Below are 13,712 nucleotides of genomic sequence, written 5' to 3'. Positions count from 1 at the left end.
AGAATAACAAAAAAACTTGTATAAGAATATCTCCACCAGGGACACCTGGAATCAAAATGTCTCGCAAAGAGAACTCAGCAGTTGAGCATCTGCCTTCAGCTCAGGGCATGATCCTGGAGTCCCAGGATCGAGTCCCACATCAGGCTCCCTTCATGGAGCCTGCTTCTCCCTCTGCCTATGTCTCTGCCTCTCTCTCTCTCATGAATAAATAAATAAATAAAATCTTAAAAAAAAAAAAAAGAATATCTCCACCAATTTCAGACAATCTTCAAAATGATTTAAAAAAAAAACCAGGAATCTAAATGTTTCCTAAACTAAAATGAATCCAATAATCTGCAAGATTCTTCAGCTTTATAATCCAACTTGAGCTACGGACCCACTTAAGACACAGACTTTGTCTCTCCGCTTTTTTCCAAAAGAACATTAAAAGCTGTCCTTGGAGAAAAAAAGAATGATGCGAAGAGCTGACACACACACAAAAAAATCTAAGATTATCACTGGTCACTTTTACTGAAGCACGTATGTCATATACTCACGTTTTAAAACTGTTAAGAAATAATCAAAATGGTACACAACGTACTTGTACAATTCAAAGAATCACTGTAAACTCCTGTACCTACCACCCAGCCACACCCTCCTGTACTCAGTTTATTTTTAGTATTTTTTCCAAACTTTCCTAAGGCCAAAGTTCCATGTACTATGTGAGAAACAGGGACATAAAGAAAACACTAAAAATGATCTTTTTATTTGCTAATTACCAGCAAGATTGACTTGTGACACAACTGCTGCTAGAGTAATGGAAAGTCTTGGCCTACGGGACTAACAACCCCTAGCCCTGAAAAAACACATAAAGCTAGGTTCTAGAAAGTTCTGACAGAACAAAGACTTGGTAAAATTCCTTAGGGCTCTATTTAGATAAAGATCATTTACAATCTTCAGTTCATTTAACAAAGACACCCAAGCTTCTCCCACCACTTCTAGCACCTAAGGAGAATGCCAGGCAAGAAGTTGGCTTAGGCCAAAATACGCAACACAACCAAGTTCCCAAGGTCCCTCGACCATTCTTCTCCCCCTTTCGCAGGCAGGCCTGCAACTCAAAGCCCACAGACATAAGTTACACAACGCCCGGCTTCTAAGCCATCCTCCTCACGGCCCCTCCCTGGAAGGCTGACTCAGCATGCTGCGGCAGGTCTGGGGCGCCCAGCACACCCACGGCGTTCATTCTCCCACCATCTCACTGGAAGTCAGTTACCTGAGAATCCTGGAATCAAAATGTCTGGCAAAGAGAACTCACTGAAATGGACCAATAGACTACATAAAATCTGCACTGGAACCAAAACTGACTGGGGGCTGAGGGGTGGGGTTATGCACAGAGTATCTTCCTGCCTCCTTAGAGCGCCTACTCAGGGACATGGATATCCAAATGGAGTAGCAGTGGAAAGGCAAAGATACTAAAGCCTTCTAAGAAATCCTTCACCACCACCACTGCCAAACCTACCTATGTCTCTACAAACGTTGATGAACAGAGAAGTGTCCGGGTCAGAGTCATCCACCAAGTAACCCCCACTAATCTTGATCAGTGGATTTAAATCATGCTTCTTGAGCTCTCCATCAAATGCATAGCATGGCACCTAGAAGAGAAGAGAAAAAGTGAGTCTTCAACATGCACCTCCTTGGGCTACCAGCTCGGCAGAGCCTCTGACCAATGTCGTCTAACACCAGTCTTCACTGCTTAGGGGAGGCCATGAGATCACCCGGAGACAAAAGAAACAAAGCAAAGGCCAATGAGAGCTTCAGCTGCTCTGCATTTAGCACCACCATCTTTCCCTCCCTCCTGTCCCATCTCCACTGGCATGCTATAGTAACTGCCAGCTTACGGATGTCCTCCCTCCCCTCTACACTGCCCATGGCCCTCATGCCAGAAATCTGCCATTTACAGTGAAATTACTTGACTGGTTCCTCCTCATCCACCCCCCCTTCCTCCTTTTCCATTCTCTCCTGCATGTGGGCATGGGAGGTTGCTGTTCCCACCACACCAAAACCACTCCCACCACATCACCACTGACCACCTGATGTCAGACCCGATGTGCATTCTCAGCCTCCCCCTGGCCTTGCTCACAGCGGCATTCAAATGCCACTGGCCCTTCCCTACCAGTTCTTCCCTTTGCTGCCTGGTCCCCTAGAGACTCCTAGTTTCCTTCCACCTGCTGGCTGCTCCTTCTCATCCTCCTGGGAACGTTCCTTATCTCCCTTCTAACTCTTAATGCAGAGGCAGGCACTCCACACCTGACTTCTCAGGCCATTTCCCTGTCTACACCCATTCCCCTAGTGATGTCATTCGACGCCAACCAATGATTCCCAAATGTATGTCTCTTGCCCAACTCCAGACTTCCTAGCCAACCACAGTAGATCTTGTTTATCAGCAGACTCTGGAGACAGGATGCTTGGATCCAAACTCTGGTTGCTGACACTTAGCATGACCATGAGCCAATCTGACCTCTGTGCCTCCGTTTCCCCATGTGTCAAATGGAAATAACAGTCATAGCTCAGAGGGTTGTTGTAAGGACTCAATGAGTTAATGTCTGTAAAGTTCTGGGTGCAGTTCCCATCAAGCCCACATAACTGTTGTTACTGTCCCATTATCACTTACATACTCAAAAGCATCTTAAATTTAACATTTAAAAATGAGCACTGGGTGTTACATGCAACTGATGAATCACTAAATTCTACCCCTGAAACTAATAATACACTATATGTTAACTAAATTGAATAAAATATAAAAAATTCTACCCTTGAAACTAATAATATATTTTATGTTAACTAATATTGAATAAAAATTAAAAAATAAGTAATAAATCAAAAAATAATAATTAAAAAAATAAATGGGCCTTTGATTTCTCCCCTAAAACCTACTCTTACTCCAGGGTTCTCCATCTCAGCATTCAGCCGGCTGCTCAAGCTAAAACCTTAAGATCACCCTAGACCCTAACATTCTACCTTCCAAACCATCAGCAAGTCCTGTCAGTTCTGAATCCTTGATCAACAGACGGTCCCTGACCTACAGTGCTTCACCTTATGGTTCTTCAACTTTGCAGTGGCATGAAAGCGATATGCATTCAGAAACCATACTTGGAATTTTGAATTTGAGCCTTGTCTCCAGGCTGATGATCTGCAGGTGGACCCTGTCTCTGATTCTGAGCAGCAGCGGCTCCATCAGTGGGCGACCACAGGGGTAAACAGCACACTGACAACGATTCTGCACCCATACAACATTCAATAAATTACATCAGATGTTCAACACTTTACTATAGAATAGGCTTTGTGCTAGATGATTCTGCCCAACTAGAGGCTAATGGAAGTGCCCTGAGCATGTTCAAGGTGGGCCCGGCTATGCTATGATGTTCCTTCATAGCACTGATGTGTATTTCCAGGCACTGCCATTTGCTGACTTGTCAGCTTCCTCCCACGAGTGGGTAAGCTCCCTGAAGACAGGGACTTAGTCACTCCTGTAGTCCCAAGCAAGGGGCTTAGGATAATGCCTAGAACCTCACAGGGGTGCCTCAAACACCTGTTTAGTAACACATGAAGACAAGTTCCCCCTCTGGTCATCTAATCCAGCCCTTACTGGATTCCAACTTATGATCTCTCAGCTCTATGAACTAATGTCCTCTCATTTTTAAAATTTCAAGGAACCCATCACAGTTGGAAGAGCCTGTGCTTTACAAAGTCTATTTCTGAAGGCAAAGCAGTCAAGTCCAGAGATGTGCTCAAGAATAAAACAGACCCTGCTCATGTGGTTAACACCACCTACTGCTATGTCTTTAGGGAAACATCCCTTTAAATCTTATTTCCAAAATAATACACTATCATTTTAATCACCCTGCCAGAGAGTATCCCAAACTTCATGTTCTCGGCAATCATTTCAAACTAATTTGTTTCATCACTATCTAAGGATGATTTTCCTAAAATTTTGTCTGTTAGACTGAAGCTATTCACAGGCAGATCTAAATATATAACAAAAGTTAACTGCTTACTATGTAGCTAACAAGTTTTTCTTAGAAAGATGCTATCAAATCTGCAGGAATGCTCTGACCTACTAACCCTTTTCCGCAGTCTGGTTCTCAGCGATTTCACAGTGATCTAATGGATCGAGTCAACCGGCACCTCCTCCCGGCCCCAGGGGACTCATGAACTCATTTCAACCAGACCCTTAAAGCAATCTCTCCCAACATCCACAGCGGATCAGTGGTCCCGAGGATGACTGAAGAGGCTGGCGTCTATCCCAGGGCGGGGGGGTGCACAGGCACACAAAGCCAGCAAGGTCAGAAAGCCAGGCACCAAGCCTAACACTGCATCCTGCAGAAAAGCAACCAAAATTAAAGGTATTACTGCATACTGGGACCAGGTTCCAATGTCCTGCAAATGTAAAGTCTGCCATCATCACACAGAAACATCAACTCCAGCAGGGAGCGACCCGGGTGGCGTGTGGGACACAATGCAAGGAGCAAGTCTCTAGCTACAAGACCAAGGTCTCTGAGAGGAGGGAGCAGGCTGGGAAGGAAAGCCGGGACCACGTGTGAAAGAGCTCGTAGTTCTAAACTAGCTCGATTTCACCAAAAGACTTAAAGAGATTCCAGTAAGCAAGGTCCACAGACCCCCCACTCGAGGCAGTTTTAGCAACTTCTGGCCGGCTCTCTCCTCCAGGAAGGAACAGAAGACACGCCTAACACAGCACCCCACAGAATTGGAGCATGCATCGGAAAAACAGTCAAGGCTCCTGGGGAAAGTCCTCCCCACTTCCTGCTCCACTGAGTAGAGCAATGGAGACATTCATAAGAGCAGGAATGTAGCCGCCGGGGAAGGAGGTCGTTTGCCAGCTTCACACACCACACAGTGAATCAACCTAGTTAGTGCTGTACGTATATTAACTGTATTTATGTAACTCTGGTAAGAACACTAGCATGTCAGTCCTGAATTTTCTGTGTTCCCCAGAGCGCTACAGTAAGGGGACGTATGTCCAAAATATTTTAGAGAAATTACTATCTTAAAAAACAAAAACAAAAAACACACACAACAACAACCCTACCAGAATCAACTAAACAAGCATTATACGGGCAGTCTGTAAAGGCAGCGTCTGGAACCATCATGAGCTTTGCCCGCCCAATTACTCTAAATCGGACAAAACCACTGACAACAGAAATGAGGTGCAGAAATCAAGACTCTAGGGACACTAAACCAAATCTGGGTTTCTTTATTTTTTTTTTCTAACATAAAACATTTACTACAGTTTTTGAAGTGCTACCAGAGCCTGCGAGGTGTAACAATGTAACCAAATCTTGCTGAAGACAGACAAGAGGAAATCTGCTCCCTCTGAACTGCTGGGGGTGCCGGGCGGCTGTTCAGCAGCAACCACGCTCTCCGGCTCCTCCCGGCTCAATTTCTCTGTCCCTGAGGCAGAACGGACCCAGGTCGTGAGCGAGGACTTGCCCTCTGTGGCCTCAGTCTGTGGGTTCTCCAAAAGCAAGAGCCCTCTCCAACTTTAATGAAAATCCTACTTCTGAGCCCACGACAGGCCCTCAATAAATGAAAACTGCACGAATAAAGAGCCCCGGTTGCCCCGCAGACCTAAAGGGAGTATCCCTGAGAACAAAGCACACATTTCTTGTGCATCTTTAGGTCAGCTTCGAAGAGAAATTAAATGTCACTGTTTTAAGAAAACACATAGACCATCTCTCTCGCCTCATATACCAAAAACTGATTAAGAGCAAGAGGCCCCTGTTCACTTCCCTCCAAAGAGCAACAAAGTAAATTAGTTTAGGCTCTGTGAGTCACACAGGTCTCTCTTGTTGCTGTTCTTTGCTTTTTTCACAATCCTGTAAAAATGTAAAAAGTGTTCTTAGTTCTGGGGCTGTACAAACATGGGCCAGGGGCAGGCTGTGGCCCAGGGGCTGTAGTCTGTGACTTCTGACCTCCAACACAAAGAAACAGAAAACAAGTAACTATTTGTGGATTTATTTTGCAAAGCAATATCCACCCCCCAGGTAGTGGGAGACACAACTGTCAGTTCAGCAAAGCAGCAAGGCAACGGGACGCTCAGTCCAAACAGGAAAAATGGGTATCACTACCGAGCTGGAGAACCAGAGCCCAGGAGGACATCTGTGGGGCACGGAGAGGTCTGAGGTCCCACAGGAGATCTGGAAGCACACCCCTCCGTGGTTCTCAGATGCTTTTCCTGCCACTAACCATATACCAGGAGACTCATTAACCGAAGTGTTAAAATTCAAGGTTTCATTTGACATTGTCACCTCCAGATCAGTTTCATTGTACATTATACCTTCACCCTTTCCACACTTGGAACTTCTTTCTCTCTGAATGTTCCTTATGCTCTTTTCCGGGAGGCAACATTTTGCCTCTTCTACTTCCCTATCAAACTGCCACATTTGAAAAACCACTGATCATTTATTATTTATAACTTAATTTAGCTTTATTTTTTAAAAACAAACTCCTCCCTTTTTACCCTTCTTAAATGACATCGTATTGGGCCATCAGTGAAAATAACGGATTGCTCCCATTTTCAGTTCCTAGATCCTAAAAGAGTCTTTGAAATCAACCCTTCAGAACATAAAACTAATGGAGTGATGTGAGAATAACCAACCCATAAAGCCTGTCGTCTAAGCCAGCACAGAAAACCACTTTCAGACCTGAGGTGGTGAGAGGGGAAACGCCATACAGCGGAGCCAACCTCAGAGGCCCTGGGCCCGGGGAGAGGATGGTTCATTAATCACCAAAGATGACTTGACCAAACACCAGGAAAAGAGTAGAAGGAATTCCAGGAGACATCTAGTCTCCAAGGTGAACAGCAAAGAACTGAATGGCTTAGGGACACCTGGCCTAGACTCACAAAGCATCCAGAAGCCACTCCAAGGCCGAGGAGACGGGTGCCAGTACGGAGAGTGAATAATATAAACACAAGCTCAACCATGTCAGCCACTGGGTTGCACAGCACCAGAAACCAAGAACTAACTGAGTAGACAGTGAGCCAGTCTACATCCAATCATATCCTGTGATTTTAAATGCCCTGTCCTAAAAATAAAAACCACCCAGCCACATTTTAACAATTATATCACATGGTATCTCTACTCAAATGGAATTTGAAAACTAAAAAAGATTTTTACCCCAACAGGTTTGGGCCAGGATTTCAATTCTTAAGGGTCTCAGAATGTCCTTTATAAAGCACATGACTTTGAGTCCCCTTGTTACCTCTTTTTTAGCTTTAAATGTGTCTTTCTTGCAGGCAGCAGTAGTCCTCCACTCGAAGTAATGCACACAGTCTGTTGCAGTTACAAATTCAGGAGTTCCCTATTTAAAAAAAGTAAAAATAAGTTACCATACTGCATATTGTAAGGGTTTCCCCCCCCGCCCAACTTTAAAGTTAGAAACAGTAAGGGCTAATGAAAATTTTAAAAGCAGCAAGAAGAAGGGGGAGGAGGGAGGAACACCAACTGTTTTAGTTAATCAAGGTCATCAAGAAGTTCCCAAACCCAGAAATTATGAGACAAAAGCTTCGTGAAATCACGTTGGAATTTTGGTATAACTGGTCCAAAGCTGTTCTACTGCCCCAACTATGCAAGCACAGTAAACTCATGGGATGCAATCCTCGGAGCCCTTCCACTCTCAAACTCCAAATGTTCTCTTAACCAAATGCCAACAAAATCAAAGCCAGAAAATGTGACCTCATACTTCCTGTAAGCTGAGGACGGAGGCCCATCTGGACCCGACCGAGTTCACACACCAGCCTCGCTTTAGACACCCCCACACTCAAGGGAAGCCCCTCCACACAGACTGCAACCCGGGTCGACTCCAAAATGGTCAACCACAGCGCTGCCGGGTGATTGATACGTGACACTGAATTTACCTCCACACTCCCGTGTGCAAATCTAGGGGGTTCTTCGCAATTCTGGCTCTTGTATGATGAATACAGAATTCTTGAAGGAAATCAGTTAAAATTAAAGCAGCAGCTAGCTTACTCTGTAACACAGACCTCCATATTTCATACCACTACAAACAGATCATTTTCTAAGGTTTCAACATAGACAAGAGTGTATCTGACAGGCTGGTCCAAAATTAACAATTTTAAGTTCTATTTTTAAAGTTCTTCAGAGGAGACAGAATGGGCCTGAAGATGCCACAGTCACAGCACCAAATTCTAAAAAGATACTTTAAAGCAATCTGGTAGCCCACATGAGCTCACTCAACCTTATTTTTCTAAACACTTGGGTTCTTACTCTGATTAGAGAACATTCACAGGATCTGTATGTAAATTGCTTCTCCTAAAAGCTAGCAATTATTTACTGAAAGTCCCTTTCTAAATACCAGAGATTAAAACCAACAACTCACATGCAATATGGAAGAGTAAGAACAAACAACATGCTTTAAGTAATGATGCCCTCTTGCAACTGGTCCAAAGCTGTTGCACTCAAAAAAGGTATGATTAGGGGCCATTACCTACTGGCCAAGACTTCTCCTAGATAGATGTTGGTCTCTCCAATTTAATATAAACGAGGAAACAAAAACAATTTAAAAAAAAATAATAAATGCATTGCCCTAAAAACTACCAAGATAAAAACGCTAAGAAAAGAAGTTTTAGAAAGAAAAAAAATTAGGGGGGAAAAAAAAGAAAAAAAATTAGGCCTACAATGTAAACACTCAACAGTGTTTTGAATTTAAACACACTAATCACCTTGAATTGTAGTTTTATACAGGATGTAGGTCAAGTTTCACTTAAAAGTTGTAACTATGGGGTAGGGTTTGTTTACATATTGGTTCGTAATGGTGATGGTGTTTTGGTTGCTGGTTTGATGGTTCTGTTTGTGTTTTTAACTTTGCTCACTTATTCTTCCTGGAAAAACACTATAGCAAGAATGCCTAACAGGCAAACATTTTTAACAAAAGGAACATTATATAAAGTACTTGCTGTGGACTCACCAAGGTTTTCCCACATAAGAAGGTGATGCTACTTTGGATTTTGTGACTTGGGTTTTGCTTACAACTGTGTGTTGTGCTGAATTCCAGCAGGGATCTGGTTGCAGTTTTTGAAGAAAAATCACCTATTTGGAAAAGAAAAGCATGAACCAGTGATAAAACATTCATAACCATAAAGCCATCTCCAAGCATAAGCAAATTAAAAGTGGTACATAATTCATCTAAAGCTTATAAGCTTACAAACTGTCCCTTCCCCAGAATTCTCATCTGATGAACAACATCTCCATCCACCCAGTTGCTTTTCAAGCCCCAAATACATTACATGTGAGTCTTATCTTTCTCTCATCTACCACATTCAATAAATCAGAAAGTTCTAATGGTTTTACCTCCATGTCAAATCCATCCACATCTCTCCACCTCTACTACTGCTACTACTAAAACCACTATTACCTCTCATCTATACTCTGGTGATAGCGTAGGATCAGTCCCCTTGGCTCCACTCTTGTCCCTCACCATCACCCCCCAACCCAATCTATACCTCAACCAATGTGACCTTTGAAAACACAAATCAGAAATATTTAACTCAACTGCTGAAGTTCAATAACTTCCCATCATACAGGCTATAAAATCAAAATTCTTAAGAATGGCACTAGGGTGATTACATCTCATTTGCCTGGTATGTCACCGTAGGTAACAAAAGTATAATATGTCTACATCACATCAATATAGTGATCGTTGGTATAGGAACAGATAAACTGAAAGCAGATTAGAACAGGAGCACAGAGATATAATGTGTGAACCAAATCTTACTATATGACAGTAACAGATCAGAGGGCAAAAATGAGACTACTCAATAAAAGGAGCTGACAACAAAATGACAACCTATATGAAAAAGAGATAAAAATTGGATCCGTCCCTACCTATCACTATATGTGAAAATCAACTCTAAAACAATTAAAGACATAAAAATCAAACTTTAGAAATTTTAGAAAATAGTGTATCTTTCATACCTTAATGTAGAAAAAATATTTAAGACTCAAAAACCATTAACTCCAAAATTATCAGTATATTTGACTTCCTAAATCTAAAAGTTTACATTCTTTAAAAATATAGCTTAAGGAAAACAAAAACTAATTGTAAACTGGGAGATACACAGAGCTGGCAAAGAACTGGCACCAAGAATATAGACACTTACACACAAAAGAATAATTAAAAACTTTTTTATATTACTAGAAAGTGAAACAAAATGATCTCTGAACTGAAAGAACACACACACACACAAAAATGAAGAGATAAGGGAAAACCCACCAACTAGTCATGTCTCGGTGAATTTTAATATCAAAGCCAAAGAGAAAATTCTAAGGCTTCTAGCGAGATAGAATAGTCACATGCAATAGATAACTCAATATAAAATGGATAAGATGCCATCAAAGGGAAGAAAGAGATGTCAGTAAGTATATGAAGTGATAGATGTTCAACACTACTGGTAATCAAGGAATTGCATACCGGGACCACATGACATACCAATTACAACCATTCCACGGACACAGGTTAAATACCAAGTGTTGGAGGAAAAATGGTCTAGGTCTCCTTTGTTGCTTCAGCATGGCATTAGGTCCTAAAATTGAACTTTCATGTACCTCGTGAGCTACATATTCAACTCTCAGGTATCCACACAAAAGAAAACCATATATATGTGCACATCCATATATGTAATATGTATACATACACACATATACACGATTTTATAAATGTACACATATATATGGTCTTACATACAAAAATCATAAATGTAAAAAATAAGAAACACATGAAGCATGAGCAAAAACCTGGAAACAACTCAAGTGCCCATCAGTAGAAGGGTGGATAACCTACCTTGGGAGAGCCAACACAACATTATGTAAGAGTTCACAGGAGCAAACCCCAGTGAAAGGTAACAAGGTGGTGGATCTTTAGCAACATGATATCGCTGTTAACCACTTTAAGTCCCAGAAAATCACACATAGCATGTGCATACATTTTCTATGAAGATAAAAAAAAAATCACACACACGCAGACTTTTGAGAAAGAGACAAAGACGGAGAAAGGGAAGAAAATTTTAAATACAGGCTAAGGATGGGGGAAACACGCAGACACTGGCTATTCTCGGATCACTAGATTGTATTAGGGATGGGGCTCATTACGTCGTCCAAAACAGCTAGTGGAGAAAACAGAAAAAGGTCAGCCCACGGATTAGTTGTGACTGTATCACGAACCGATACAATGGTCCAATTCGATACAAACACCTGAGATCTTTTTTTTTTTTTTTCCAAGAAAGAAAGAAGAGGAGGAGGAGGAGGGGTCAAAACCCAGCCCCGTGGAGAGGGGTAACGGGCTTCAGAGCTGCCCCCGCAGCACAGGCTCACAGTCCACTGGTCCTTCCCGACTGCCCGCCCGCCACTGCGCGAAGGTCTGCCCGAACCGCTCTCCCTAAAGCTCCCGACATCTCTCCGAAAATCCCTCTCGTCGGCCGGGACCGAGGACAGCGCCCCGCAGTCTCCGGGACCGAGGACAGCGCCCCGCGGACAGCGCCCCGCGGACAGCGGCGCCGTAGCCCCGCCCACAGAGGGCGGGCCGGGGGCGGGGCCGGGCGGGGGCGGGGCCGGGGCCGGGGCGGGGCTTCCACGCGCCCCCGCAGCGCGGCGCTCCAGGAGACGCGGGGGGCGGGCGCGGACGCGGACGGCAGGAGGCGGCGCGCGCCGCGGCCACAAGGGGGCGCCCACAGGCCGCGCCCCCCGCCGGGAAGACCCTCCCCCACGCCTCCCGCCCCCCACGCGGCGGCCCCTCCGGCCCCGCGCCCAGAGCTCCCGGGGCTCCTCGTAACAGCTGGGCCCGCCCCGCCCCGAAAAGGAACCGCGGAGGGCCCCGGCCTCGGGCTGGGCGGGATCCAGCCAACCTCCGCCGCCGCGGCACGGGGCACCGGCATCCCTAGGCGCCGGCCCGCATCTGCACCGCACCCGCCCGCCCGTCCGCCTCGCCGTCTTCCTCGGCCCGCTCCGCCCGGTGGCCGGGACCGGCTGCCGACCCCGGCACTCGGGGAGAGGCCGCAGCGAACCGCGGCAGACAACGCGGCAACCGGCCAGCCTGGCCGTCCTCCCCGGGCGAGAGCCGGGCGAGGACTGCGGGGCCGCGGCCAGCACGCCAGGCCCACGGCCAGCTCCCGAGGACGGCGCCAAATGGGCTGGGCCGCGCTCGCCGGGCCCGCCAGACCGCGCCGGGTCCTCCAGACCGCGCGCCGGGCCCGCCAGACCACGCTCTCCAGGCCGGGCCCGCCAGACCAGGCCGCACTGGCGGGGCCCCAGCAGACCAGACCGCGCAGGGTCCTCCAGGCCGCGCTCGCCAGGCCGGGTCCTCCAGACCAGGCTGCGCGCGCCGGGCCCGCCGCACCGCGGGCTCCCGGCCGGGCCCGCCAGACCAGGCCGCGCTCGCCCAGGCCCGCCAGGCCCGCCAGGCCCGCCAGGCCCGCCAGGCCGCGCCGGGTCCTCCAGACCGCGCTCCCCAGGCCGGGGCCGCCCGACCGCGCCGGGCCCGCCCGACCGCGCCAGGCCCGCCAGACCGCGCGCGCCGGGTCCTCCAGACCGCGCTCTCCAAGCCGGGTCCGCCAGACCAGGCCGCGCTCGCTGGGCCCGCCAGACCAGGCCGCGCTCGCCGGGCCCGCCAGATCGCGCCGGGTCCTCCGGGCCGCGCCGGGCCGCGCGCGCCAGGTCCTCCAGACCCCGGTCTCCAGGCCGGGTCCTGCAAACCCGGCCGCGCGCGCCAGGCCCACCAGACGGCGCTCTCCAGGCCGGGTCCGCCAGACCAGGCCGCGCTCTCCAGGCCAGGCCGCGCCGGGTCCTACAGACCCTGCGTACCAGGCCCGCCAGGCCACGCTCACCAGGGCCCGCCAGACCGCGCCGGGTCCTCCAGACCGCGCTCTCCAGGCCAGGTCCGCCCGACCCGGCCGAGCTCGCCCGGGCCCACCAGACCAGACCGCGTTGGCGAGGCCCCACCAGACTAGACCGCGCCGGGTCCTCCAGGCCGCGCTCGCCAGGCCGGGTCCTCCAGACCAGGCTGCGCGCGCCGGGCCCGCCGGACCGCGGGCTCCCGGCCGGGCCCGCCAGACCAGGCCGCGCTCGCCTGGGCCCGCCAGACCAAACCGCGCTTGCCGGGCCCGCCAGGCCGTGGCGAGTCTGCCAGACCTCGGTCTCCAGGCCAGGTCCGCCAGACCGCGCCGCCGGGTCCACCAGACCGCGCGCTGGGCCCGCCAGACAGCGCTCTCCAGGCCGGGCCCTCCAGGCCGCACTCACCCGGGCCCGCCAGACCAGGCTGCACTCACCCGGACCCGCCAGACCCGGCCACGCTCCACAGGCCAGGCCGCGCCCGGTCCTCCCGACCCTGCGCGCCAGGGGGCCCGCCAGGCCACACTCGCCCGTACCCGCCAGACCCGGCCACGCTCCACAGGCCAGGCCGCGCCGGGTCCTGCAGACCCTGCGCGCCAGGCCCGCCAGGGCGCGCTCGCCCGTACCCGCCAGACCCGGCCACGCTCCACAGGCCAGGCCGCGCCGGGTCCTGCAGACCCTGCGCGCCAGGCCGCACTCACCAGAGCCCGCCAGACCAGGCCACGCTCCAGGCCTACCAGGCCTCGCCTGCAACCCTCGGCGTCCCCGGCCGAGCCCAGCCGAGCTCGCAACTCGGCCTCGCTGAGGCTGCAA

At 48.8% G+C, this 13,712-nt stretch overlaps 1 protein-coding gene across 1 annotated transcript in view; it reads right to left on the bottom strand.

Moving 5' to 3' along the window:
* The window catches only part of IGF2R (insulin like growth factor 2 receptor), a 99,701-nt gene that overhangs the window by 61,940 nt on the left and 24,049 nt on the right, over positions 1-13,712 (bottom strand). Inside the window, 3 exon segments of the mRNA NM_001122602.1 lie at positions 1,499-1,631; positions 7,261-7,359; positions 8,986-9,107. Of these exon segments, the coding sequence (NP_001116074.1) occupies positions 1,499-1,631; positions 7,261-7,359; positions 8,986-9,107 (354 nt within the window).

This window comes from Canis lupus, chromosome 1 (genome assembly GCF_011100685.1).
Source record: "Canis lupus familiaris isolate Mischka breed German Shepherd chromosome 1, alternate assembly UU_Cfam_GSD_1.0, whole genome shotgun sequence".
Taxonomy (NCBI): domain Eukaryota; kingdom Metazoa; phylum Chordata; class Mammalia; order Carnivora; family Canidae; genus Canis; species Canis lupus.
Note: the sequence above shows the minus strand (reverse complement) of the source record. Positions and strands in the feature narration are given on the sequence as shown.